The 26,292-nt window shown below is 47.7% G+C and overlaps 1 protein-coding gene across 1 annotated transcript in view; it reads left to right on the top strand.

The window, feature by feature from the left end:
- Positions 1-435: 435 nt before the first annotated feature.
- ANO2 (anoctamin 2) overlaps positions 436-26,292 on the top strand; it is a 340,487-nt gene continuing 314,630 nt past the window's right edge. Inside the window, exons 1-3 of the mRNA XM_060658635.3 lie at positions 436-566; positions 22,298-22,488; positions 23,701-24,027. Of these exons, the coding sequence (XP_060514618.2) occupies positions 545-566; positions 22,298-22,488; positions 23,701-24,027 (540 nt within the window). The 5' untranslated portion in view covers positions 436-544. The remainder of the gene's footprint in view (positions 567-22,297; positions 22,489-23,700; positions 24,028-26,292) is intronic.

Below are 26,292 nucleotides of genomic sequence, written 5' to 3'. Positions count from 1 at the left end.
CCCCGTGGAGTCTAGGGAACGGTGGGGACAGCTGGTCGCCAGGGCGAGTGAGAGTGAAGGCAGCTGGGCGAGGGAGCCTCCCACCCCGACCCGGGCAGTGCCCCGGACCGGGCGGCGGGGCGGAATTGGAAACTAATCAGCCAGACGGTGCACGAGATAATCCGGCTGCACATTCACGCCCCAACCAGGTTAGGAGGCACCTCCCCCGGGTGGAGGAGAGCAGGCGGCCGTCTGCCCCGCGCGCCCCTCCGCTTCACGAACCCCAGCGCGGCCTGGGCTCGCCCCTACCTCGGGCGCGCTCCTTCCCCACGTGGCGCTCGCGGCGCCGGGGCGCCCGGGGCGCAGCCGGGAGCGCCCGCTCGAACCCTGGCGGCGCGGCGGGCGGCGCGGGGTGGGGGGGAGGGCAGGGGGAGGAGCGGGCGGGGGGCGGGCACGTCCGGGAGCCGCTGAGCTCGATGGAATTAGCCCCGCGGCGGAATAAACCGGTGCAGACGCCGGCGCCGCCGCGGGCCAGTCCGGGTTTCGCGTCCGGTGTGTCCGCACCATGGCCGCCCCCGGGCTGCGCGGTGAGTCTCCCCTGCCGGGGACCCTGGTCCCCGGCGTCCCGGCGAATGGTAGGAGGGAGAGGGGCTGGGAGTGACGGAGCCGGCATCCTAGCTCCTTGCCTTTGGGACTGGTGACCCCACGTGAACCTGGAGAGGGAGGTGCTGGAGACTGGTCTCTTTTCCGCCGGGGTAGGGGAGGCGAGGGACGCCTGAGCAATTTCCCACACTTATTATTACTATAATAATACTGGTGCAGCGGCTTTTTGGTGGTTGATTACCAATTCCTACCGGTGCGTTTTTGCCTCAACTCATGCGAGTCCTTGGATGTTTAGTTCAGGTTATGTGGGGCAAGCAGACAGCTGGGGTTTAATTCACCAGCAGTCTGCTGAGGACAGAGGTTCGAATTCATCCCCAGCGACTTTGACTTTGGCCTCCCTGGAGTGTTCTCACGGTTTCAGGACGACTCCTCCAACCCTAACCCAGACCTGAGCTCAGAAAGGGCATTTGCACCTCAGGGTGAAGGGAAACACAGGCACGCCTTTCCCGGGGACTTTTCTTAGAGGAAAAGCAAGTGGAGGTGGACTTTGTGGGAGGAGGACGTTATTCTGCCGCATCTCCCAAGTTATACTGAGCAGACACATGGGCAGGGTCCACCTTGCCTGGAAAGGGATTATGTTCTCGTGGTTCTTGAGAGAGGTGTGAAGTGGGGAGGTGCCCCCTCCATTGGCATGAATAGTGAACCAGAACTAGGCGTCGGTCCTAGTCCTGAGACCTCGGGACCCGGTGTGGAGAGGTATCTCGGGAACCACGTGGACCCCGGTCCAGGACCGAAGGCCCCATTGAGCAAGGTTAGATCTAAGCCCGAAGGCAAGTGGCAGGTGGAGGGAGGATCTTAGACAATGTAGGGGCTTTCCTAGAGGACTGTGGTACTCTGGGTCCCTCTGCTTGCCTGGACTTTGTTTTGTGATCCGACCTCAGAGCCCTGGCCCACCTAGCTGTCTGTCACCCTGTAGTGGCTGCTGGGCATCCAAGGCCCTTTTACTCGCTGTGTCTTGCCATGCACCTGTCATTTTGGGAGGCAAAGTCCTAATATGGTCCTTTCCAGCAATCTCTAATGCCCTCTGAGTTGCCTGTATGTGGGGACCTGGGCCACTTTGCTGGCTGATTGAAGTGGTTGTGTGAGGGGTAGGGGTGGGTTCCAAACACCAGCCTCAGGTTCTGATCTGGTTTCCATGTGTACCTTCTCTGCCATCATCCATTGTGGGCCAGGGCTCCTGGACCAGAGTCATAGAGCCTATAGTGAAGCTTGTCTTTGATTTAATGAAGTGAGGACCCCATTTTCTGTAAATCCACCCTTCTGTGGACTCTTTGTGCTGGCTGAGAGAAACTTGTCCCACCCCATTTGTGGCGTTCCTAGAGCCCACGGAGAACAGAAATTTGGCTGCTAGACATGGATCCTGCCTCTGGTTACAAAATGGAATCAGTCTCTATTTGTGATCAGGTGGTTTAGGAAAGGCCTCTCTATGGAGATGAGTTTGAACAGAGATCGCATTCAATGAAGGAGCAAGACTTGCAAGATATCTGGAGAATGATCTTGCAAAGGCAAATATAGGCGGAACACCTTGTGGCAGGAGTGTGCTTGAGCTGTCCAAAAAATAGCGGGGAAGCCGAGTACCTGGAACAGAGAGGTGAAGTGGGAGAGTGGCAAGAGTGAGCCAGACCAAGCAGAGGCTTGTAGCTCAGGCCATATGTTCTTGGCTTTCGGAGAAAAGGAAGACTAACATTCAAGTATCCAGTATATCCAGACACTGTGCTCGCTAGGTGCTTTGCCTCACAATTTTGTTGTCAATGTTAAGTCCATTTCATTGAAGAGGAACCTGACTCTCAGAGACGTTAAGAAACATGCCTATTATATTGTGTCAACCACTGAATAATCACAGAAGGATAAAATTGGAATTCAAACTTGTTTTCCCAGCACCTCACCTTGTTGCTTTTGTTCTGTTCGTAAGAAGTCATTAGAAGGAAGTGTGGATATGTGCAAATAGGGATGGGAAATGTGGGTGGAACTGGGCTTTAAGGGAGATGCTAATTTTTCAAGGCTCTTAGGTAAATGCAGTAATCATAGTCCAGGCAGGGCTGTGCCTATACACCATCCTTGACCCTTGAACAACACGGCTTTGAGCCGCGTGTGTTCACTTATACGCAAATTTCTTACAGTATAGTACTGTAAATGTATATGTTCTTATGATTCTCTTAGTAACATTTTCTTTTGTCTAGTTTACTTTGTTGTAAGAATACGTTATATAATACATATATAAAATGTGTTAATTGACTGTTTATGTTATTGGTAAGGCATTCAGTGAACCATAGGCAATTAGTAGTTAAGTTTGGGGGGAGTCAAAAGTCACAGTCGGATTTTTAATCGTCCAAGGGGATTGGCACCCCTAACCCTGCGTTGTTCGAGTCAGCTGTATTTCCAATCTGGAGTCATCATGGTTAGTTTATTTTGTGGGGCCAAGCCCAAGAAGCCTGGTTGTCATCACCAAACTTGTAAGGACATGTGCCACTGTGATCTACACTGGGGACGTGTCTTCACCAGCACGGATGACCTGAGTTCCACATTTAGGGTTTACGGGGACATGGGAAACTGAGCTAGTGACCACTGGGGGAAGAAGGTGTGCTTAGGGTCCTGATGGGCTCTAGCAAACCTGGCTCACCATATTATGCCCCTGTAAGTGTGACTCATGTCAGTTCGGAGGCCAACTATCAACTGGACTGTATGCCAGATGCTATGGTCAGTGTTGGAGTTACAAAGATCAGTAAACCACAACACCTGCCTGTCAAGACCTTAACCTTCACCCTAAGATGATCTTAATACTTTCACAGCCTTATCCACTGTTGTTGGTGGCGGGAAGGAGGAAGTGGGGGTCAGACATTGACTTGCTCTGACCGCACCAATGAAATTAACCCGACTGTACAGTAATTATTTCAAGATGTACTTTAGGTCTTTTTTGGACTCCTCTCATCAACCCTGCTTTTCCTCCAGAAACTTTAGGGAAATAACTTTTAAGTCTGTCTGGCTGAAAACTCTCCATTGAGGTTAACTTTCACTGATACTGCTCAAGGATTACAATTCTCACCGTTAGCTGGTATCATTTCTTCCCTGTTTGGCAAACACAAGTACACTACCCTTTGCCAACAAAGTATAGATACCAATTAGCCCAAGTAAAAATTCAACGGAATAAAATCAAAGATCTAATTTTATTTTAATTAAGTTGTTAATTATAGTTTTATTAAACCATACATGAATCCAGCAACATCCCATCCAGCAAGTTGAGGGGAGCTTGGAGGAGTTATACAAAATGGAAGTTTTTTATAGGAAGGAGGGTGGGACAAGAAGTTATCAGCAAATGCAGACAGATTGTTTCAGGCCAGGAAACCATCTTTTTGCAGGGGAGGGAGTGGCAGGGTTTTATTATACAGATTACTACCTGACTAGTGCTGATCAGGAAGTTTCAGACTGACTTTTCAGGGATAGGTTGAAACTGTTAAGTCTTGGTTTGCTGGGGTGTGCTTGTGTGTGTGTGTGTGTGTGTGTCTGCACCTGTGCAAATGATACCATTTTGGGTTTCTTTTTTAATACTTTGTATCTTCTGACTTACTCACTGACATAGGGATAATTCCCATTTTCTAACAGTCCTTGATGCCTGATATTCATCATAAGCTAATTAAACATAGCTTAAAAAAAGCAATAATATACTTCCATTGCGAAAAATGTTTAAATACAAATAAGTAAGAATAAAATTTCCCTTATTTTAAATAGTATGATAATTGTTCACTCAATTCCTTTTCAATCTTTTTATTTGTGCCTGTATCAAATAACTATTTCTATGTATTACTTATCTTCAAATAGTTTACAAAAGAAGAAAATCCAGATAACAATAAAACTTAAAACAAGGATAAATGAACAAGTGTGAAATCATGAAGGATTGGGAGCACAGTATTATATCATAAAACCTAGACTAAGAATAGGTACTATCGTTGAACAAAAACTTATGTGCAAGCTTCCTGACAGGCAGGTCAGAAAACAGACAGTAAGTTGTAAGTTACACAGGTTTCATAGTCCAACTGCAGGAGGCCAGTTCTAGTTCATCAACATTAAACGTTAGGAAGAATGTCACAGTGATATTTGTGCTATTTATATAAGACATTGCCCAACATAATGAGCTGTAGTTTCATTAATAGATTTTTGGAAAGCGTATTATTATCACGTGAGCATTTATTGTTTCTGGCTTTTTTAAAGGGGTGTTTGTGTTTTGTTCTTTTCTGGTCCACTCCACGGTGTTAATATTTTTTAAAATGCTGTTGGCAGACCTTTAGATCACCAGCCATTGGGTTAAACCTGTCATTTGAAAAGTAGTAGCTTATAGCATATAAAAAGCTCCATGGTTCATCGTCCATTGAGACCAGGGGCTGCCAGTCTCTTTCTCCTCTCCTCCAGGGGGAGGGAGACAAGACTTCCCAGACACAACTTTCTGGCTTCCATCTGTTGCCATTTCCCTGGAGCCTGAAGGACCTCCATTAGTGTGGCTTGAAGTGTGGTTCTGCTGGTGACAAATTCTCTCAGCTTGTGTGTGTTTTTTAAAAATATTTTAATGTTTATTTATTTTTGAGAGAGAGAGAGAGAGAGAGTGAGCAGGGGAGGGGCAGAGAGAGAGAGGGAGACAGGGAATCTGAAGCAGGCTCCAGGCTCCAAGCTGTTAGCAAAGAGCCTGACGTGGGGCTTGAACTCAGGAACCACGAGATCATGACCTGAGCCGAAGTCGGGCGCTTAACTGACTGAGCCACTCAGGTGCCCCTGCTCAGCTTGTGTTTTTATGGAAAGCTGTCTATTTCACTCTCCTTTTGGAAGAATAGTTGCACTAGATATAGAATAATGCGTTGACAGTTTATTCCGTTGAGCACTCCAGGTGTTCTCTGTGGGTCTCCATGGGTCTGCTGAGAAGTCAGCCTTAATCCAGATTTTTATTTTATTCATGTAGAATACCTTTATAATCTGGTAGCTTTTGATATTTTATTTTTATTTTTGGAGTTCAGTGGTTTGACCATGATGTGTGCAGGTGTAATTTTCTTTGTATTTTTCTTAACTTTGAGTTTGTTGACCTTCTTGAATGTGGACATTACTGTATTTTATCAACTTGTGGGGATGATTTCAATCACTATTTCTTCAATTATTTTTCTGCCCTATTTTCATCCTCTTCTTTTACTGGAGCTCCCATCACATGTATGTTAGACTCTGTGGTCCCACCAATTCTGAAACTCTGTTAAATTTTATTCCAGTCTCTAGTCCTCTGTTTTCTAGATCAGATCATTTCTATTGATCCAGCCTTAGCTTCACTGATCTTTGCTCTGCCTTCTCCAGTTTGCTGTTAAGCTCATCTGATGATGTTTTTCTTTTTAGTTATTGTAATTTTTAGTTCTAGGAGTTCCATTTTTTGAAAATAATTCCAGGTCAGCTTTGTTGAGATATAATAATAAAATCCATCCCTTAAAAATATAAGTCAGTAGTTTTTATTATATTCACAGAGTTGTGCATCCATCACTGCTGTCTAATGTTAGAACATTTTCATCATCCTAAAAAGAAACCTCATACTCACTGACAGCCATTCACCTTTCCTCCCTCCTTCTAAGTCCAGGAAACCACTAATCTAATCTCTGTCTCTGTGGATTTCCCTATTCTAGACATTTTATATAAGTGGAATCCTATAACGTATAGTGTTTTATGTCTGGGCCCTTTAACTGAGCCTGTTTTTAGTGTTAAGCCATATTGTAACATGTATTAGTATTATAATTAACATGTATTAGTTCTTTTTATAGCTAAATAATATTCCCTTCTGCGGATATACCACATTTGTTTATCTGTTGATGGACATTTGGATTTCCACTTTCTGGTTACTATGAATAATGCTGCAATGAATGTTCAAGTTCAGGGGTGTGTGTGTGTGTGTGTGTGTCTAGAGTGGAATGACTGGCTAACTTTTTCAGGATTGCTAGGCTGTTTTACAAAGTGGCTGTACTATTTTACATTCCCACCAGCAATGTCTGAGGGTTCTCATTTCTCCACATCCTCATCAACCTTGTTATTGTTTGTCTTTTTTATCAGAGCCATCCTAGAGGTGTGAAGTGGTATGTCATTGTAGTTTTGATTTGTGTTTCCTTCATGACTAATAATGGTGAACATCTTTTCATGTGCTGTTGAATATTTCTTGCGTGTCGTCTTGGAGAAATGTCTGTTTATGCCCTTTGCTCATTTTCAAATTAGGTTAATTGTCTTTTTATTTGTTGAGTTGTGAAAGTTCTTTATATATTTTGGATACAAGTCCCTATTCTGATATATGACTTAGAAATATTTCCTCCCAATTCTCTGGGTTGTATATTCACTTTATTAATGGTGTCTTTTGAAACATTTTAAATTTTGATGGAAGGCAGTTTGTCTATTGTTCTTTGATTGCTTGTACTTTTTGGTATTATAGTAGCTAAGAAACCATTGCTTAACCCAATTAATAAAGGTTACTCTTGTGTTAGCGTCAAGTGGTTTTATAGTTTTAGTTATTGAATTTAGGTCTACGATCCATTTTTCAAAATGTTAATTTTTTTGTGTATTGTGTGAGGAAAGGGTCCAACTTCCTTCTTTTGTGTGTGGACATCCAGTTGTCCCAGTACCATTTCCCCATTTCTTTCCCCATTTCTTGGTACCTTTGTTGAAATTCAAGGTTTTATTTCTGGAATCTCAATTCTTTTTATTTTTTATTTTTTAAAAAATGTTCATTTTCGAGAGACAGAGAGAGAGAGAGAGAGAGAGAGAGAGAGAGCAAGCAGGGGAGGGGCAGAGAGAGAGAGAGAGCGAGATGCAGAAACCAAAGCAGGCTCCAGGCTCTGAGCTGTCAGCACAGAGCCTGATGCGGGGCTCAAACTCAAAAACTGTGAGATCATGACCCGAGCCGAAGTCAGATGCTTAACCGACTGAGCCACCCAGGCGCCCCTAGAATCCCAAATCTAATAACTGATCTATTTTTCTGTCCTTATGCCCGTACTACACAGTAACTTTGTAATAGTTTTGAAATCAGGAAGTATGAAACCAATTACATTTGTTTTTGTTTGTGTTTTCTATTTCTTTGCACTTTTGCAGTTTCCATATCTTCCACTTAGTAAGATTGTATTTACCTTTATTATCTTTATTAGATACATATTTATGTTTCCTGCTTTTAAAGTCTTTTCTTTGGAGGGCGCCTGGCTGGCTCAGTTGGAGGAGCATGCAACTCTTGATCTCTAGGTTATGAGTCTGGCTGTCTTGAGAACAGGTGTGTGTGTGTGTGTGTGTGTGTGTGTGTGTGTGTGTGTGTATGTGTTTCATTTGTTTATTTTTGGTGATCAAGTCCTGTTTATTTTAAAAGCATAAACAGTGGAACTAGGAAGGAGTAAGGAGAACAAAACACCAGTCCCCTTGACAGGGCCAGATCCAGCACAGGCCCTGTCTGTTGTGTGACCTGGAAGCCTTGACCAGCCTTTTCCCGTGAGGACAACGCAGGTGCCATCTTCCATGAAGTTGGGGATAGAGTAAAAGTGAAAAAGGCCAGAGGGCTGAGATCAGTTTTTATTGCTGGCTTTGTGTCTTTCACGGGTCACTTACTCCTGTTTCTTTGCATGTCTAGTAAGTTTTGATGGCAAAATGGACATTGTGCATGATACAACATTACCTTTCTCTCAGGAAGGTTAAACAAATTAAAAAAGTTCTCTAGCAGGCGGTTTAATTACTGGCTGATTCCTTTGAGCCTATTTAGGTTTGGTTTTCTGCTTTGTTAGGGTATATTTGTAGAAAATGCCAGGTATTTCCCAAGATTCTCTAACTCACTAAGACTCAACCTCTCAAGTCTGTCTCCCCTGTTGATTTACTCAGGGCATGGCCTTAGAAGTTTTTAGGGACAGGCTACTGTAAACATTTTTCTAGTGCCCATAAAATAACTGGTACTGGGGTGGACACTCTTCTGGAAACAGCCGAACAACAGGATAAAATACATAAGCCAACCATTTTCAGGCACTGAAAAACCATCAACACGGAAGTGGAATCCCTGAGAACAGAAAGTCACAAATGTAGCCCCATAAAGACATGTTATTGACGGGGGTGCAGGGAGCAGGAATCCAAGAGAAGCAAAATCCCACTGAACCGAGGAGGCAGAGGCCAAGGCTTGGAGCAGCTAAAATGGCTGGAATAATGGGGCAGAGCACAGGAGAGAAGGAATCTGTGCAAAGGAAATAAGTTTTTGTCAGCAGGTGTTTAATCAGAAAGTATTTTGTTAACAAATGGTTTCAGATGTAGGTCATGGGCAAGGGCCAGAAATGACAGGGGTCTCTAATATTAATTCAAAAGTGAGCCTCATGATTTAGAAAAGAGTGAAATTGTTGTGTTTATTTAATTTTAATGAGAAGCTGAGGTCCCAGCCTTCATTTTTGTCTTAAGGGAGAGTTGGACTATGGGGGCACCCTGTGGGCAAGGCCACAACTTTTCTTTAAAATCACCTTTGTTACTGCTCAACAGTGCTTGAACTCAACATTACCAAAGCTCCAGAATTCTTTAGCACAAAGCATAGGGGAGATTATTTTGCCCAGAACTCTTTCTGCTCATGTTTTCAGCATTTCAGTTTTTAAATATACTCTTTCATTGAGCACCTACTATGTGGCCGGCTGCAGCGAGGGTCAAATATGATACCCAGTCCCTATCTTTGAGTATCTTCTGCACCGCACCCCCACCCTCCCACCACCATGATTTTTAGAAATTGTGAGGGGGCTGTTAAATCTGTCAGGTTGGGAGAAATTTGGGAAAAGGTCTGTTGAGCAGGGCTCTGATGTGTGGGTATTTGATTCAAATGGTATCTCAGTGGGCTAACTGCTGCACTTGTAAGTGGAGTTCTTTATTATTATCTGCATTCTTAGTGAAAGGTGCTATGCTAGCTAGGGTCATGCTCAGCTAGCCGCTCTAACAAACAGACCAAAAAATAAATGAGTAAAACACAATAGTTCACTTCTTGCTGAAGTAATAGTTCAGGTGGGTAAACAAGTTACTGGGGTGGCTCTTCTCCATATAACTTTTCAGGAGCCCCGCATGATGGAGGCTTAGCCAGTTTCAACTATGACTTCTAGGGTGACCCTGAGGGTTATTCTACAGTTATCTGAGGGGGGAGAAGAGCCCAGAGGGGTGTGCAGGAGCATGCACACAATGTTTCTATGGGCTAGGTCTGGGAGTAGCACATGTTGCTCTGTTTACTTCCTCTGGCTGGAATTCAGTCTCACAGGTACATCTCATAGCCTGCCATAGCAAGGGAGGCTAGAAAATACAGTCTAGCTGTAGGTCCAGAAAGAAGAGGAGAGCATGGAGTTTTGGTAAGCAACCAGTGGTCTCTGTGTTAGGGGCTTATCAAAAGTGATAATTTTGGTGTGGCATGGTCACACTTATTTTCCTGTATTAAATATATAGATTTACACACTTGCATCTCCAGGGTGTAAGGCTCTGCGGTCTTCCAAGTTTCAGCATCTAGGGAAGGACGGGGGTGGTAAATGCTTATTAAATGGTTTTTGAACGGAGGAATGAATTTTTAAATTTATTTTTGTCTGTCTGATGCCAGAGTCCCCAGATGATGATGATGATGTTGATAATTACAGAGATAAGAACTACTGTTTACTGAACATCTGCCCTGTGCTAAGGTTTGCAAGCGTGATCTCATTACTTTGCTAAAACATTTATTATGTTTCTTTTAATTTAATCATCATAAGTGTACTCTTAATCCCCATCCCCTATCTCCCCCGCCATCCTACCCACCTCCCATCTGGTAGCCATCAGTTTGTTCCCTATAGTTAAGAGTCTGTTTCTTGGTTTGTCTCTCTCTCTCTCTCTCTCTGCTTTTCCTTTGCTCATTTGTTTTGTTTCTTAAATTCCACATATGGGTGAGATCATATGGTATTTGTCTTTTCCTGATTGACTTATTTTGCTTAGCGTTATACCCTCTAGCTACATCCATGTCATTGCAAATGGCAAGACTTCATTTTTTTAGTGGGTGAATAATATTCCGTTATATATATACATACACACACGACCACACACATGCATACACACACCACATCTTTTTTGTCCATTCGTCTATGATGGACACTTGGGCTGCTTCCATAGTTTGGTAAGTGACTCTGCTATAAACATATGGGTGCATGTATCTCTTTGAATTAGTGTTTTTGTATTTTTTTTTTTGGTAAATACCCAGTCGTGTAATTCCTGGATCATACAGTAGTTGTATTTTTAACTTTTTGAGGAACCTCCATACAGTTTTCCACAGTGGCTGCACCAATTTGCATTCCCACGAACAGTGCAAAGGGGTCCTTTTTCTCCACAACCTTGCCACCACTTGTTTCTTGTATTGTTGATGTTAGCTATTCTGACAGGTATAAAGTGATACTGCATTGTGATTTTGATTTGCTTTTCTCTGATGATGAGTAAGGTTGAGCATCTTTTCATGAGTCTGTTGGCCATCTGTATGTCCTTTTTGGAGAGATGTCCGCTCATGTGCTCTGCCCATTTTTTAATTGGATTGTTTTTTGGGTATTGAATTGTATCATTTCCTTATATATTTTGGATACTAACCCTTTATTGGATACGTCATTTGCAAATATCTTCTCCCATTCCATTGGTTGCCTTTTAGTTTTGTTGATTGTTTCCTTCACTGTGCAGAAACTTCTGATTTTGATGTTGTTCCAGTAATCTATTTTTTGCTTCTTATTTCCTTTGCCTCAGGAGACACATCTAGAAAGATGTGGCTACAGCCAATGTCAGAGAGATTACTGCATGTGCTCTCTTCAAGGATTTTTATGGTTTCAGGTCTCACATTTAGGTCTTTAATCCATTTTGAGTTTATTTTTGTGATAGTGAAAGAAAGTGGTCCAGTTTCATTCTTTTGCATGTGACTGTTCAGTTTCCCCAACACCATTCGTTGAAGAAACTTTTTCCCATCGTATGTTGATTCCTCCTTTGCTGAAGATTGATTGACCATACAATTGTGGGTTTATTTCTGGGTTTCTGTTCTATTCCATTGATCTATGTGTCTATTTTTATGCCAGTATCGTAGTGTTTTAATTACTGCCACTTTGTAATGTAACTTGGAATCTGGAAACTTCCAGTTTTGTTTTTCTTTTTCAAGATTGCTTTGGCTCTTCAGGGTCTTTTGTGGTTCCATACAAATTTTAGGATTGTTTTAGTGCTGTGAGTGAAAGAATGAATCAATGCTGAGTTGGTATGATAACAGTTGGCCAGTGGATTCAATTGCTTCTTTTAAAAATATTAAAAAAACCTTTTAACAAATTTATTTATTTAATTAGAGGGAGCATGGGAATGACAGAGAGGGAGAGAGAGAGAATCCCAAGCAGGCTCCACACTGTCAGCACAGAGCCCGCCCGATGTGGACCTTGAACTCACAAACCACAATATCATGACCTGAGCCAAAATCAAGAGTTGGAGGCTTAACTGACTGAGCTGCCCAGGTGTCTCTAAGGTGTCAATTTAGAGGAAGTTGCTTGCCTTTATGTTTGTTATGGCAGATAGACGAACTTCTAGTTCATCCATAAACTATCAAATCATTCAGGCACATGTTAACTACGTTTAATGACATTTAGCATTTGCATTTACTTGGATTGTGTAGAACCCATTCCTACCCCCTTTGGCTCTCAAGCTGGCATTATGATCCAGGTTCTACAGTGTGCTTTAGTAGTCGGGGAGCCACACCAAGGCCACATACGTGGAGGGTCTTAGCCCTGGTTAAAGCACACACTGCTTCTATAGCCAGTGGGCCAAAGCACGCTCATGGGTTGCCAAGCATGGTAGCTTTCTTTTCCTTCTCCAGTAACAGGCTTCCCTTGCTTCTGGGTTCACGTGGCACCCAATTTTTTTTCAACACCCAGGCCAAGACCGGTCTCTAGCTCTAAATGTTTATCTTGGCCGTGCTAAGTGGTGCTTTGTTTTATTTGACCTAAGCTTGCTTTATTTACGGTCTAGGTAGTGTGCCTTTCTTTGATACGTCAGGACCTTGCGACTAGATCTCTGTTCACACTTTTGATTCTATAGACCAGCCATCTCAACCCTGGTGGCACAATAGAGCACCTCAGACAAATTAAGTCCAAATCTTGAGGTGGGGCCCAGACATCGATATTTTAACTTTCTTTGGTGATTCTAATATGTACCCAGGGTTGAGAAGGAGTCCCTGTCTCCACTGGTCCTCATCTTTCCCAATTGCTGAATGCTAATATTTTAAAAAATTTTTAATGTTTATTTTATTTTTGAGAGAGAGAGACAGAGTGCGAGTGGAAGATAGTAGAGAGAGAGAGGGAGACACAGAATCTGAAGCAGGCTCCAGGCTCTGAGCTGTCAGCACATAGCCCGATGCAGGGCTCGAACTCACAAACCGTGAAATCATAACCTGAGCCGAAGTTGGACGCTCAACCGACTGAGCCACCCAGGCGCCCCTGAATGCTAATATTTTTTTTAAGTCTGGCTTCCCACAACCATCTCTGCCTCCCCCACAGAGCAGCTCTTGTATGCTTCTATTTCTCCTTCTCCAGAACCACTCCTCCTGGTTCTGTCCTTTCGGAATGTGGTGATCATAACCTCACTGATAGTCAAATGAGGACGCATCCGGTTTTAAGGAAGAGCAGTTTGTCTTTGGGATGGTCACCACAGCCGCCTAGTAGAGGTGGAGTCATGAGAAATTACCAAATGGGTCTCTCAAGCTGTTCCCCCACTAGTTACGATGGGATCTCCAGTCCTTTTAAAAGTCTGACCTGGCAATTCTGGGAGTCCCTAGGGGTGTCTCACATGTGTTCATGAACAATTCTTTAAGCTTCTACTTCGTGTTAACCATCTTAGCTGACGCTTGATGTTGAGCTCCACCTTCCCAAGCTGTGGGAAGGCACTTGTCCTGCTCCCGAAGCCAATTATGGGCCAGTCCTCATGTTTGGGGCTAAGCATACAGGGACGAACAAGATGGGCACTGTTCCTGTCCTCAGGAAGAGCACTGCTGAGCACATGAGCCTTGCTGTCTATATGATATGAATTTACTTATTTCAGTTAACCACACTGTAGCGGAGAGAAAACTTTTGAGCAATTTCCTATCGATTATATGTGTATTTGGGATATCTTATAAAATCCTGAGGCGCATCCATGTTCCTCTTGTCTGCTGAATCTCTCTGTATCCCTCATATCTCATCCAGATCCACAGGCCTCTGCAGTCTGAGCAGAGCATTGTGATTACAGGAGCTGTCTTAGGCTTTAGCCTCACAGCCAGTCCATTTTGGGCAGCAGAGATCTGTCCCACCTTCTTTGGAGAGCTCAGAATAAGGCAGAGCTCATCAATCTTGGTTATACCAGGAGGAAGAGATGAGAGGTAGGAGATGTTCGTGGACGGTGGAGGAAGATGGGGGACATGGTGAGACTCCACCAGGCATGACCAGGAGAGGAGCCAGTCACCCTAATAAAGTGGTGTGCATGTGTGCATGCATGTGTATGTGAGCACATGTGTGATCTGTGTGGAGGGGCTGGAGGAAGGCTTGCATTTTGCTCACCATTGCATCGTTATGCTCTTTTCATGTTATTATACTTGGGAAACAGGTTACGATTAGCTAACAGAGCAGTTTTGATCAATTGCGTTGTAGACTGGCTGCTTCCTCCTGACATAGAGGGAGGGACATTATCCCTTAATGTCATCAGCCACACAACCAACCACAGTGTAGGATGAGATGCCCATGAATAGGTTTCATTTGAGGAACTCATCCAGATCCCAGTCCCTGGGTTCTGTCCCTGAGGGAAGCGCTTCCTGAAATGCTGCTGCTTTTCTTGACCTGGGTCTTCACTTGTAGGATCCTGGCTCTGAGCAATGACTATAAGTGATCTTTGTTAAAAGGCCTTTTTAAAGGGTTGAGAGATGTCAGGAAGGGACTTACCAACTAGTCTTGGTTGAGGAGAGATGTTTAGGGGCAAAAGGGAGAACAATTCCAAAGATCAAAGAGTAGGGATAAGAAAAAGCAGGTCGCCTTCTTCTGGAAGCTGCTGGTAGTTTATTCTCTCTGATGTGTGTGTGTATTCTGTGTGTGTGTGTGTGTGTGTGTGTGAGAGAGAGAGAGAGAGAGAGAGAGAGAGAGAGAGACAGAGAGAGAGAGACAGAGAGGTAGGGAGGGAGATAGAAGAAGGAGGTGGGAGGGAGGGAGGAGTGACTAGCAGGAGATGATTGATATTAGCAGGAAAGATAGTAAGGGGCCTCGTAGGCCCTGTTAAAAAGTGTGTACTATAAGCCCAAAGTGCCCTTTCTTTGCCTGCCCTGAGTTCTGCCACGTAGCTGGCCACCTATTGGGACTACGTGGGTGGAAGAGGAACACGAGGGGGACGCATGCCTTGTTCTCAGGAGGCTGATGACCTGAAACAGGCAAGCCCAGCAGCTGATTGCGAAGGACCGTACAAACAATTGCCCTTCTCCCTGGAATCTCCTTTCCTCCCTTGCCCATTGGAAGATGCCTCCTTGTCTTTTCTAGATGCTCCTCAAAAGTCACTCTGGGAGGCCTGCTGGCTCTAAGCAGAGCTGCGGGCTTCTGCTACTGTAGCTCCTTGTTTATACTCCGGCCTCAGCTTTTCTCTTGTTCCTGAAATCTCCTTATTAATCTGTTCTCCTTATTAGTCTGCCTTCCTTGTGAGCATCTAGGGCAAGCCTTCTATTTCCAGTGTATTACACAGCGCCCAGGAGGTTAAATGGTCTGAGAAGAATAGAGATGTGAGCAATGGCATATATGTACGCTCCCCCACCCCCCAAGAGCGGCCAGGTGTGGTTGGAGCATGGCATGTGGTGCGTGCATGGGGCCAGGAGGCTGGAAAGGATAAGCAGGCCATGGATGGATGTTAGGAGATGAAACGGTATTCGGCTAGGTAGGCAGGGCCCAGATCATGAAAGGCCCTGTGTGCATATCAGACAATTTGGTTTTCATCTAAGAAGAATGAAAGCCCCTGAGTGGGAGTAACTCGGTCAGGTTGTGACCTGAGGATCAGCGGGGAGCCAGCTTAGTGGCAGGGAGGCCAGTTAGCTCTTACTTATCCAGGTTCAAGGTAAGGATCCACACTGGGGCTGTATCTTCATTAGGAAGGGAATGTTTGAGCATCGGTAGAGAGAGGGCTGTTTTTGAGTCAAGATAAGCAGAGCCGAAGAGGGAGAGGGCACTGGAAGATCATCCCTCTGTTACTCTGGCCACATGCAGAGGCCCAGAAAGGTACTGTTTAACAGGAACTCTGGGGTAGAGAGTAGGGTGAACAGCAGGGCCATTGCAAGGTCCAGATTTTAAGTGTGGAGGCTCAGATTTTGCCTGTCAGATTCATGTAGGAAAACAGAGTAAGACCTCAGCATAAAAAGTTGACCCTAACTGAAATGCAGTCCATCTGTCCCAGGATGCTTGGGGAGGGTCCAGGTGAGCGTCCTGAAGGCGCCCAGGTCTCTCTGAGGCCCACCAGGAGTCTTGTCCCTGGCCTAGGAGAGCGTGGATGTACCATCTCCACTCAGGGCAGGAAGCAGTGGCCCCGAAAGGCCAGTGAGAGAGGTGGCCCTGTCTTTTGGGGCACCCACACTTGCCCTGCCAATGGTTAGTAGTGAGGCAGTAAAAATGCCATGAGGGAAGCTTCGAGGAAGAGCCATGCTGCCTGGAGGTCCTGCTCCCACAGGAAACCACCTCCTGCTATTCTTTCTTGGAGGCTCTGGAAACCTCCTAGGGCCCCAGTGACTCACCTCACCCTCCTCCGTGCCCGGTGAACCCACTTCCTGCTCCCCGTCTGTGCAGGCTGCTGCTGCCTTGCTCTTGACTGTGCCTCCGGGTCCCTTTGCTCCGGTTTTCCTGCCATCAGCTACTGCCCGAGCTCTTCTCACCACCCCCCCCACCCGACTCTCCACAGCCTGCTCCTGCCCGGCTCCCCAACTCAGGGGCCCCTCCTTGCTCTGATCCTTGGCTGTGACCCTGAAGGTTCTTGCCAAACTGCCCTAGAGCTGAGGCATGAGTCGAAGGGTCCGGATCTCTCCCTGTGGCAGCTCTCCCCTCACCCAGCGTGGGGTAGCAGTGCCCACCACTAGAGAGTATTCCTCACAGTGAGACCCCTGCCCCTGGATCCCTGCAGGGCCAGCGGCATCTCCAGAGCCCCTGAGAGTTTTCAGAAGGCTTTCATTGTATCGCTTGTCTTGGGATGCCAGCAAGGGCTCCCTGTACTTCGCAGTGTATTAGCTTCTCAGACAAGACAGCCAAGAGCTAAATGGGGGAATGGGTGTTGGAAGACCCTGGTGGTGGGTGAGAAAGTGCAGCACAGAATGGGGACCGTGGCTGGGGTGGGGCCTTGGGTAGGCGTGTGAAAGGGCAGGCCATGGGAGGACCCCGAAAACAAGCTATACCTATTTTTTCATTGAGATTTGGGCCTCTCCCTGCCTATAGTCTCTGTTCTTTTCCCTGCAGATCTCTGATCCTGCTCCTTCTTTGTCTGCTTCTATAGCACAGCCTGAGGTACCTGCAGCCTTTCTGGGTGGTGGAAATTGGATCCTTCTAGAAGAGACAGAGTTCACCCCTGAAATAGTGGGTTCTAAAGGATAAGAGGGGCGCCTGGGTGGTTCAGTCGTTTAAGTGTCCAACTCTTGGTTTTGGCTCAGGTCGTGATCTCATGGTTTGCGAGTTCGGGCCCCACGTCAGGCTCTGTGCCAACAGTGTGGAGCCTGCTTGGGATTCTCTCTCCCTCTCTCTCTGCCTCTCCCCTGCTTGTACTCTCTCTCTCTCAAAATCAAAATAAACATTAAAAAAAAAAAAGGATTAGAAAGTGTGTGATGGTCCCAGATGAGAAAGGAAGTTGCAGTCATGGGGGATAGACAGCTGCCTAGTCCAGGAGTACTTCCAGGAGGAGGTGAGTAGTCAGCAGGCAGGTGGGTGGCACAGAAGGGGAATTCTGGGGACTTAGAGCACAGTGACTGGAATGGAGCAGAGAAATCGGGGTGGGCAGGTGCAGATGAAGGGGGCGGGCCCTGAGCCCCGGAGTAGGATTTGGTAAAGATCCCTCACGTTTTCTGTAGCTCACGTTTTTACCATATCATCACACTCCCCCTGTGAGGGAAAGATATGGTAATGACACCCTCCTCTCAATCACGGAACTAAAATGTGCAGAGAAAATACATTATTTTTCTGAAATTCTGGCAATGCCAGGCCTAGGCACCAGGGGTCCTCCTGCTCAGTGTGGGCTCATTGTGTAGTGGAGTGCCATTGGCTAGTCCTGGGAGGGGGGGTTGTAGAGTGGGATGGAGAAGGGTGTGGCTGTTGACCTAGCACTTCTCAGTTGTCTGTAGAGCCCACCCCTGTGTGACGTTCATGTCGTCCCAAATCACAGCCTGCCTTTTAGTGACTTTCTTATTCCTGGCCTGCAAAAGACTGTCCGCCATGGACCATTCAGACAGGCTGCAGGTCCTCCAAACATCAGGTCGAGACCAGAACACTGCCCTCCTCCCCTTCGATTCCTCCTCACCCTCAACAAGTGCAGCTCCCTCCCCTTATCCCATGGCCCTGGGTGCCGCTGTGCTTCAGCCTCTTAGCAAATGGAGCAGATAAGAATATTTAGAAAGACTAGTCTCAAAGAGGGGAATGGGAAGGAGGGTGAGGGCAAGGCTGGAGAATGGATGCAGCACCTTTCAGTTCATGGTGAAGGTTTTCTACTCTAGCAGTGGGGAGCCACCGGAAAGCTTTCAGTGGGAGAGTGGGGCGGTGTGATTCGAAAAGATCCCTCCGAAGGTGGCAGGGGAGAATGTCTTGGGACAGAGGTGGATGTGGGCAGGGTCTGGTGCCAAGCTGGGGTTGCCCTCTGTCCATGTTTAGCGGGAGGCCCCTGGTCATTTTCATCTGGTTACACTTTGACTAGGTGAGGAAGGCCTTTCTTTCTCCCCACCCCAATGCTCCAGGAAGTTTATGAGGGTGTGAATAGTTGAAAAATGGGCTAGTCCCATATGGGGGAGTCACTTGGGGGTGGTCAGATCTGGGCAGAAGCTCGGAGCACAGGAGTTCCTTTGACTAGACAATCAGTGGGCTGCCACCAACAGGTTACCTTTATTCAGTGACACCAGCCAATAAGTGCCCCACTCTCTGTAGTTCCCTGCTGACCAGTGGAGTCCATTGGATAAAGCTTGGAGGCCTTCGTCTGCTGACTTTACATGTGTCTGTGTGTCCCCTAAGCCCTCCCTACACTACCTCAGCTTCTGGAATTTAAGTCAAGTCTGAAGTGGAAGCAAATTAGCTTTGCCTGTAGTATCTGACTATTTCTGTCTTATACCTTGATCAGTGGCTTCTCGAGACAGGAATGTGTTACTTCTGATTTTCTGGTTCCCTAATGGCCAAAATAGCAGGTGGCCCACAGCTAGACGAAGAAGCACATTGTAGCCAGAGGGAGGAGCACGGGTAAGACCCTGGGCCAGGAGGGAGTATGGTGCATTCCAGACACTGCAAGCAGCGTGGTATGGCCGGAGCTCAGAAACGCAGAGGGACACGGGGAGAGATGAGGTGGAGACGTGAGCGGGCCAGGCTGTGCAGGGGCTCACAGCTTGAGAGTGGTGGGAAGCACCAGAAATCTCCACACACGTGGGTGTCATAGCGAGGTCGACATTTTGAAAGGACCCCCTGGCTGCCTTTGGAGGACGGTGAAGGAGAGCAAGGGTGCATGGAGTAGGTGCTATTGGGAGGCTGCTGGGGTTATCCAGCTGAATAAGTGTGGTAGTTTGGGCTAAGGTGGTAGTCATGGAGGTGGTGAAAAACAGATGGATTTGGGAGATATTTCAGGGCAAAATTCATAGGAGTGGTGACACATTGGCTGTGGGGCATGAAGGAAGAAGACTCTGGAGGCTGCCTGTAGATTTCTGGTGTATGGACTGAACGTAGTGGTGGCATTCATAGCCATAGGGACTCCTGGAAGAGAGTCATCTGGTAGAGCAGATTGTTAAGTTTGGTTTTGGAGATGGAGGTTTTGAAGGGGCTCTGAAGCATCCAAGTGGAGATACCAGGTAGGCGGGAGGATGTGTGGATCCAGAAGCTGGAAGAAAGTAAGGGTTAAAGGTAAAATGTTGAGGGTTATGGGGACGTAGGTGGTCATTAAGGCCATAGGAACAGATAGAGTATCTAGGGGGGCATAGAGGGCATAGGAGCAGATAGAGGGCAAGGGTAAGAGTGTAGAAAAAGAGTGTAGAAAAGGGTAAGAGTGTAGAAAAGAGGCCCCAGGTCCAAGCCTTGTGAAAATCCATCCAGGGTATCCAGAGGTGGGTGAGCCATGCCCTTCAGGGCACCCATAACCCAAGAAGGCAGCTAATCCTGAACACCCAGGGATCTGTTTTGCAAGGCGGCGTGTACCAAGAGGCAAGTAAATGGTCAACGAAGGAAAGATTATTTTCAAATGAGTATCATGTTCCATAAGCTGTGTATGATGGCCTTTACTTCGGATCAACCCCAATTCACCTTTTTTCAGCTTCTTAGAGGATTCCTGTGGAGCGTGTTCACTTGCCCTATTCTTCCTGATGCCCAGACGTCGCTCACATCCCACCCCCCATCCCCCCAACCCCTCCCCCCATCTGCCACCGCAGCCTTCATTTCACGGTGTAAGCCAGCTCTCTTGGATCTTTCCACCTCTGTGTCATTACTGCATGGTATGTCATTTGCATCTGAAACAACTCAGCCATATGCTGTGTTCTTGCTGGTTGGGAGAAGAGGTGGGCATAAAAGCAGGGCCTCATGCAGCCATGGTCTGTGTGTCAGAGGCAAGCAGAGGTTGCTGCTGGGATGGCTGGTGGGGCCCCGAAGGCTAGCCTCAAACCCCAGGTTGTACCTTCAGGAGACCGTGGCTCCTGGGTAATGGTTTGACCAAAGTTTTGGGCTGACTCTGAATATGAGCTATCTTGAGTCACAGGTGTGAATATGAATATGGCTGTCAAGGATGCTTGAGTGAACGTCACCTTTGTCATCTGCCCAGTTATACATCAGTATGGTCTTGGGCTCCTTAGACATGCATCTGAAGGTTTTCAAGCCATCTCTGGGCTGTAGAGCCCTGTTCTCAATGCTGCCCTGGGCCAGATGGCGGGCAAGCATGCAGAAAGGCACAGGGGGAAAGGGATGAGGTGAGACTAAGGACCGAGGAGAGAATCCACTCCCATGATGTCTTGAACTGCCCCCTGTCGTTCTACCAGCATGCATACCCACTGTTGCTTTTCTGTGTTCTCTCTCCTGCCTTTCAGAAGCTGTCCACCCTTTGAGACCAGCTTCAGGCTCAGTTCTCAGGAAGCCTTCTAGCCTTTCTGGTCTTCCACAATACGGACTAGAGCCCACAGTGTAGAAGTAAATTATGAGAGCTTTCCTCTGCTGGTCTTCATTGTGCTTCCTACCTGCCAGGTCTGTCCTCATAAAGAGATGATAAGATTTTCCAGTGTAGGGACCAGGTGTCCTAGGGCTCCTGAACTGTCCAGCAGAGAGCTGGGCACCTAAGGGGCTGCTCTACAAGCTGGTCACTGATCAGAAGCTCTCCTTCCAGGTGCTTTTTGTTCCTTCATTCATTCAGCAGGTGCTGAGGGCTGAGCTGGATGTATATGGTATGACTTCTTCTTACACGGAGCTCAAAATGAAAATAATAATAATTATAATAAGCACCTTTTATTCCCACCCATGGGCTGATGACTACCCTGGGTGTTTCGCATGTACATCTCTGCTTCGAATTCTCACTACAACCCTGCAAGTGTGGGATTCTCATGTTGCAGTTGAAGAAACAGGCTCAGAGAATTCTCAGAGCAAGTGGCAGAGCTCAGGGTTAGGCCCAGGCGCACTGGGTTTGCTGCTTTGCTGGAAAGAGTATTTCTCAGACGCAGGGACAGATCGAGTCTCATCAGCCTCGAGGCCCTGGCAGCTAGCTCATGGCCCCTGCCTGGGGCTTTTTGGTGCAAAGCGGAGTGTTTAATGCTTCAGTCCCCTCCAGTTGTGACATTCTGCAATTCTGTCACCAGCCTGGGTCTTTTCCCTCCAGAGGTGAAGCTGGAAGTTCCCTGAAATAGCACTGCTGCTCCCACTGTGGGTTGTTCCGGGGGCTGTTCTGGGGAGGGTCCAGAAGGGGCTGTGGAGCTCCGAAGCCCCGGTGGGGGCAGCAGGTGCATGGGAACCCCTCAAGGGCATTGGAGGCAGTGCTTTTGTCAGAGCCCGGCCCTGCCCTCAGGGGCCCCACAGTTGGTCTCTCTTCCTCTCTGCTCTCTCCTCGGGCCATGAGGGCCGCCTGGCTGCCCTGGGAGAGGCCCCCAAACTCAAGCCTTTGGCATTAATTCAAGGTGTCTCTCCAAGGAGTGCTCCACTTACCCTGGCTCGCCGGAGCCACCTTCTCTTGTTTGGGAATTATAAGAGGTTATGGCACCCATCATCTGAAGGGGCTCCTGCTGGTGGCTCCACGCCCAGGGTGCGTGCGTGTGTGCATGCATGTGTATGTAGCGGCTGAGACCCTCTTCCCCCCTGGCTAACCAAGGCTGTGAGGAGATGTGGCCTTTTTCTTGGGGACATCCCAGTTCCCCTCCCATCAGTGCCTCAATTTCTCTGTGTCCTGGGTTTTCTGTCACCTGAAGCTGCTTTGCCTCCTTTGTCTCTTCCTCTCACAGATATCCCCCTGCTCCCTGGCTCCCCACGCCGGCTGAGCCCTCGGGCAGTGGCCAGAGGTGGCCAGGGCCCCAAACGTGGCCAGCAATACCTCAAGGTTCCCGGTTCCCAAGCCCCGGGTCCGCAGGGCAGTTCTGACCATGACCGAGATTCTGGCCCGCCCTCCGGTGGAGGGAGCTCCTGTGGCAGCTCGGTGAGTGCTGGGGTGGGGTAAAGGCTGGCCCTGTTGGGGGCCCAAAGGGAGCCTCTTGACTGAGACACTCTCCACCTGGGGGGCAGGGGTTTGTGTGTGTGTGTGTGTGTGTGTGTGTGTGAGAGAGAGAGAGAGAGATCTCCAGGGTTTTTCTTAGGGCCTTTTCCTCTCTCTCTCCAAGTCATGGTGGCACAGTGTCCCGACTATGCTGGAGTCTTGTGGTCAGAGGACAGGGAGAGGGAGGTGTGAGACCACGTGAGCCCACCTGTTGGTCTGCAGACTCCTTGGCTCCCCTCACAGGTCTGAGGAACCAGACCTCTGCTTTGGTGGCTCTGAGGCTCTCCCCTGTGGCTGGCGCTTCATCTGGTTGCCCAGGTGACCTCCCAGGTGGCTGCAGAGGCAGCTGGGTACCAAACCAGTAATAAACAGGGAGACGCCCAAAGGGAGGGAGGCAGGTCCCTCGCCTGCTCCGCCTTGTTCTTTCCCCTCCTCGTCTCTCAACCTCCCACCTCCAGGCTGGTCGGGAGCAGAAGTCAGTCCCCCTGCTGCCGTCCCCACTGGTGGCTGCAGAGGAGGAGGAGGAGGATGTGGGGCTGTGAAGGGGCATAGTGTAGAGTGAATCCCCGTGGGGTGGGGCTGGGGTGGGCCGGGTGACAAGAAACTGGCCCTTGTTCCAATGGATCCAGAGAACTTGCCAGTGAGTAATGTGTGTGTAAGCGTGCATGCGTTTGCAGGCAGGCCGGCGGATCTGCAAGGAGATGAGTGTGCGTGGGTGTGTTACCGTGCATGTGGAGGGCTGCGTGTGCCAGAGTGCACTTGTGCACAGATGGGTGCAGGAGAGCTGGTGCAGAGGTGCTGTGTGTCGATGCTGTGTGTGCGTGTGCAGGGGTGGTGCATGGCTCTGGTGTGCAGGCAGGTGCGGAAGCACAGGGCTTCGCTGCTGCACGTGTTGTCTGTGCGTGTGAGCATACGTGTGTGCACGGATGCCAGGGCAGGAGTGAAGGCATCGGTGTCCAGGCTGTGGACATGTGGATGGAGGGCTGAGTGGGCTGGGTATGGTGGAAGGACTTAGGCCACTGTGTGGCTTTCACTGGGCCTGAGGGCCTTGCCTCCTAGTCCACCGCCCTGGGCCCAGAGCACAGGGTTAGCCTCCTCCGTCTCTCACTCCTCCTCACTGGACCTCGCTGTCTCTGTCCCGTTCTCTCTGGCCAGGTCATCAATAACTACCTGGATGCCAACGAGCCAGTGTCCTCAGAGGCCCGTCTGAGCCGCATGCACTTCCATGACAACCAGAGGAAGGTCGACTATGTGCTCGCCTACCATTACCGGAAACGTGGGGTGCACCCTGGCCATGGCTCCCCTGGCCCCTCGCTGGCGATTGTCTCCAATGGGGAGACAGGCAAGGAACCTCGTGCTGGTGGCCATGGTGACATTGAACTGGGGCCACTTGATGCCTTGGAGGAGGAGAGGAAGGAACAGCGGGAGGAGTTTGAGCACAACCTGATGGAGGCTGGGCTTGAGCTCGAGAAGGATGTGGAGGTGAGGCTGGGCAGGTGGTAAAGGGACGTGGGATGGGATGGCCTTGCAGGACTGGGGCCCTGGTGACCAGTGTCACCTGCCGGGAGTGTTGGCTTTGTTCTGGCAGGTGGCGTGGTTTTTTTTTTTTTTTTTTTTTTTTAAATCTGATGAGCATACAAGATTTTCTTGTTCAAAGACTTGAGGAAGAGCATTGGTATAGCTGGTGCCTCTGCCTAGGGGAGTCCCAGGTGGTGAAGGCAGTGATGGTGATGTCCAGCCTGTTCCGTGGGCATTGGCCTAGAGATTGGAGGCAAGACACTTCTGCCTTGCCTTGGTTTCTTTAAATGGTTTCCTTGGAATGAAGACCCAGATTGCCTGTGCAACTTTGGATCAAATTCCTCTCTAGGGCATATACTTCACTAAGGAATGTGCTTGCCTGAGGCCCTCTGAGGGAGATGATTAATTGGAAACTGAACATTGGACATATTTTATCAACTTGTGAGCTACATATATTCTCACCCTGGTCAGTAGCAGCCTGAAGGAATCCATGGAAGTCCATTTATCTACATATCCATCTGTCCATCCGACCATCCATTCTTGGATCCATCCATCCATCCATTTCTTCATATCACAGTGATCCTTTAAAGATGACTTGGCCTAACCATCCCCTCTGAACTCATCTTCTACCCCTCCCACCTTCCTGTACCTCCTCCAGCCCATTGGCATTATCTTGGTTGTGTGTTGGTCACCCTTACCTCAGGGCCTTTGCGCTGATTGTCCCCTCTGCCTTGGGCACCCTTCGCAGACCTGGGCATGCTCAGTCCCTCACTTCAGACCTCTGCCTAAATGTCACCTCTTTCCAGACATCTTCGTGACCATCCTAGCTAAAATACTCCCACCCTATCATTCTGTTCCTTGACCGTGCTTTACTTTTCTTCATCACACTTGGCACTGCTACCTGAAACAGCATAATAGATTTGTTTTTTTATCTGCGCCCCAACCAGATTCATGAAGGCAGGGGTCTTGTTTGGTTCACTTCTGCATCCTCAGCACTCAGGACAGAGACTGAACAGTAAAGTCATGTAGTTGAATAAATAAGTGATCTCCCTGAATCTCAGGTTCCTCATCTGCAAAATAGGCAAATGCCCTGCTGGACTGTAGGTTTACATGCCCCAGCAATTGATGGGCAGTGAAAACATCTGGCACAATGTGCAATACATAGTAGGTGCTCAATAAATGTTCCTTAGTATTATTTTAAATATGAGTCATGCTGAGGGGTGGGGTGCCATTCTCATTAGAAACCTGTTTTCTAATTTTTCTTTAGGACTCAAGTTAATACTGTCCCCAAACTGGACAGAACTTCCAGGGGTCATTCATCTATTTCTCTGTCTCCAGGAGGGATGGCATGCGGCTCGGCTCAGACCCTTGCCCTGCTGATGTGTGCTGCCTATCTAGACCCTCAAAGTAGGAACTGCTTCTCTCCTTGTTCTTTCCACCAATGCAGGAAGATTGTACTCTTTTAGGACTCATTGGGGCTCCCTTGATTTTCCCTTTTTGAAACCCAAAGTTCACTTGATGAATTGGGTCTGGTGGGAAGGTTTTTCAGGTGGTAATGTGTTTTGAAGACCATGCAAGGAGCTTGGTACCACCACTGTGGACACACCTGTCTCTGGGTGTCAGGGAGCAGAGGCCTGGGCCTTGTTCAGCCACTTAGTTGGGGCACAGCATCATGCTCAAGAGGGTGGGCTCTTTACACAGATGTTCACATCCCAGGTCTGGCGTCCAAGTTTCCATGTCTGTAAAAAGGGGGTAGTGATGTATTCTTCAGGAGGTTGTTTGAAGAGGAAAACAAGACAAGTAAGTTAAGTACTTAGGACAGTAATAGTGCATGTCACTACTGTTATTAATTAGAGTTGCCAGATTAGCAGATTCAAGATGGCTAGTTACATTTGAATGTCAGATCAACAGCATATCCGTTTTTAGCATACGTATGTCCCATGCAATATTTGGGATATACCTAATACTAAAAAAATTATTTGTTGCTGATCTGAAATTCGAATATAACTGCCTTGGCAACTCTTACGACTATTCTATCACTGCCCAGCTTTGCTGCCCACCAGCAGGTTCCATTTAGGTTTTCCTGGCTTTGGCTGGGAATTCGGAGGGCCCAGAAATAGCTCTTGGGACTGACCAGTGTTAGATGGGGACATGGAGCGTGTCCTGGATGGTCATCCCTGGTCTGCAACCAGCACAAAGTGCCAACTTCCACACCCCCGGCCCCCCACC

This window comes from Panthera onca, chromosome B4, assembly GCF_046562875.1.
Source record: "Panthera onca isolate mPanOnc1 chromosome B4, mPanOnc1 haplotype 2, whole genome shotgun sequence".
NCBI lineage: Eukaryota > Metazoa > Chordata > Mammalia > Carnivora > Felidae > Panthera > Panthera onca.
Note: the sequence above shows the minus strand (reverse complement) of the source record. Positions and strands in the feature narration are given on the sequence as shown.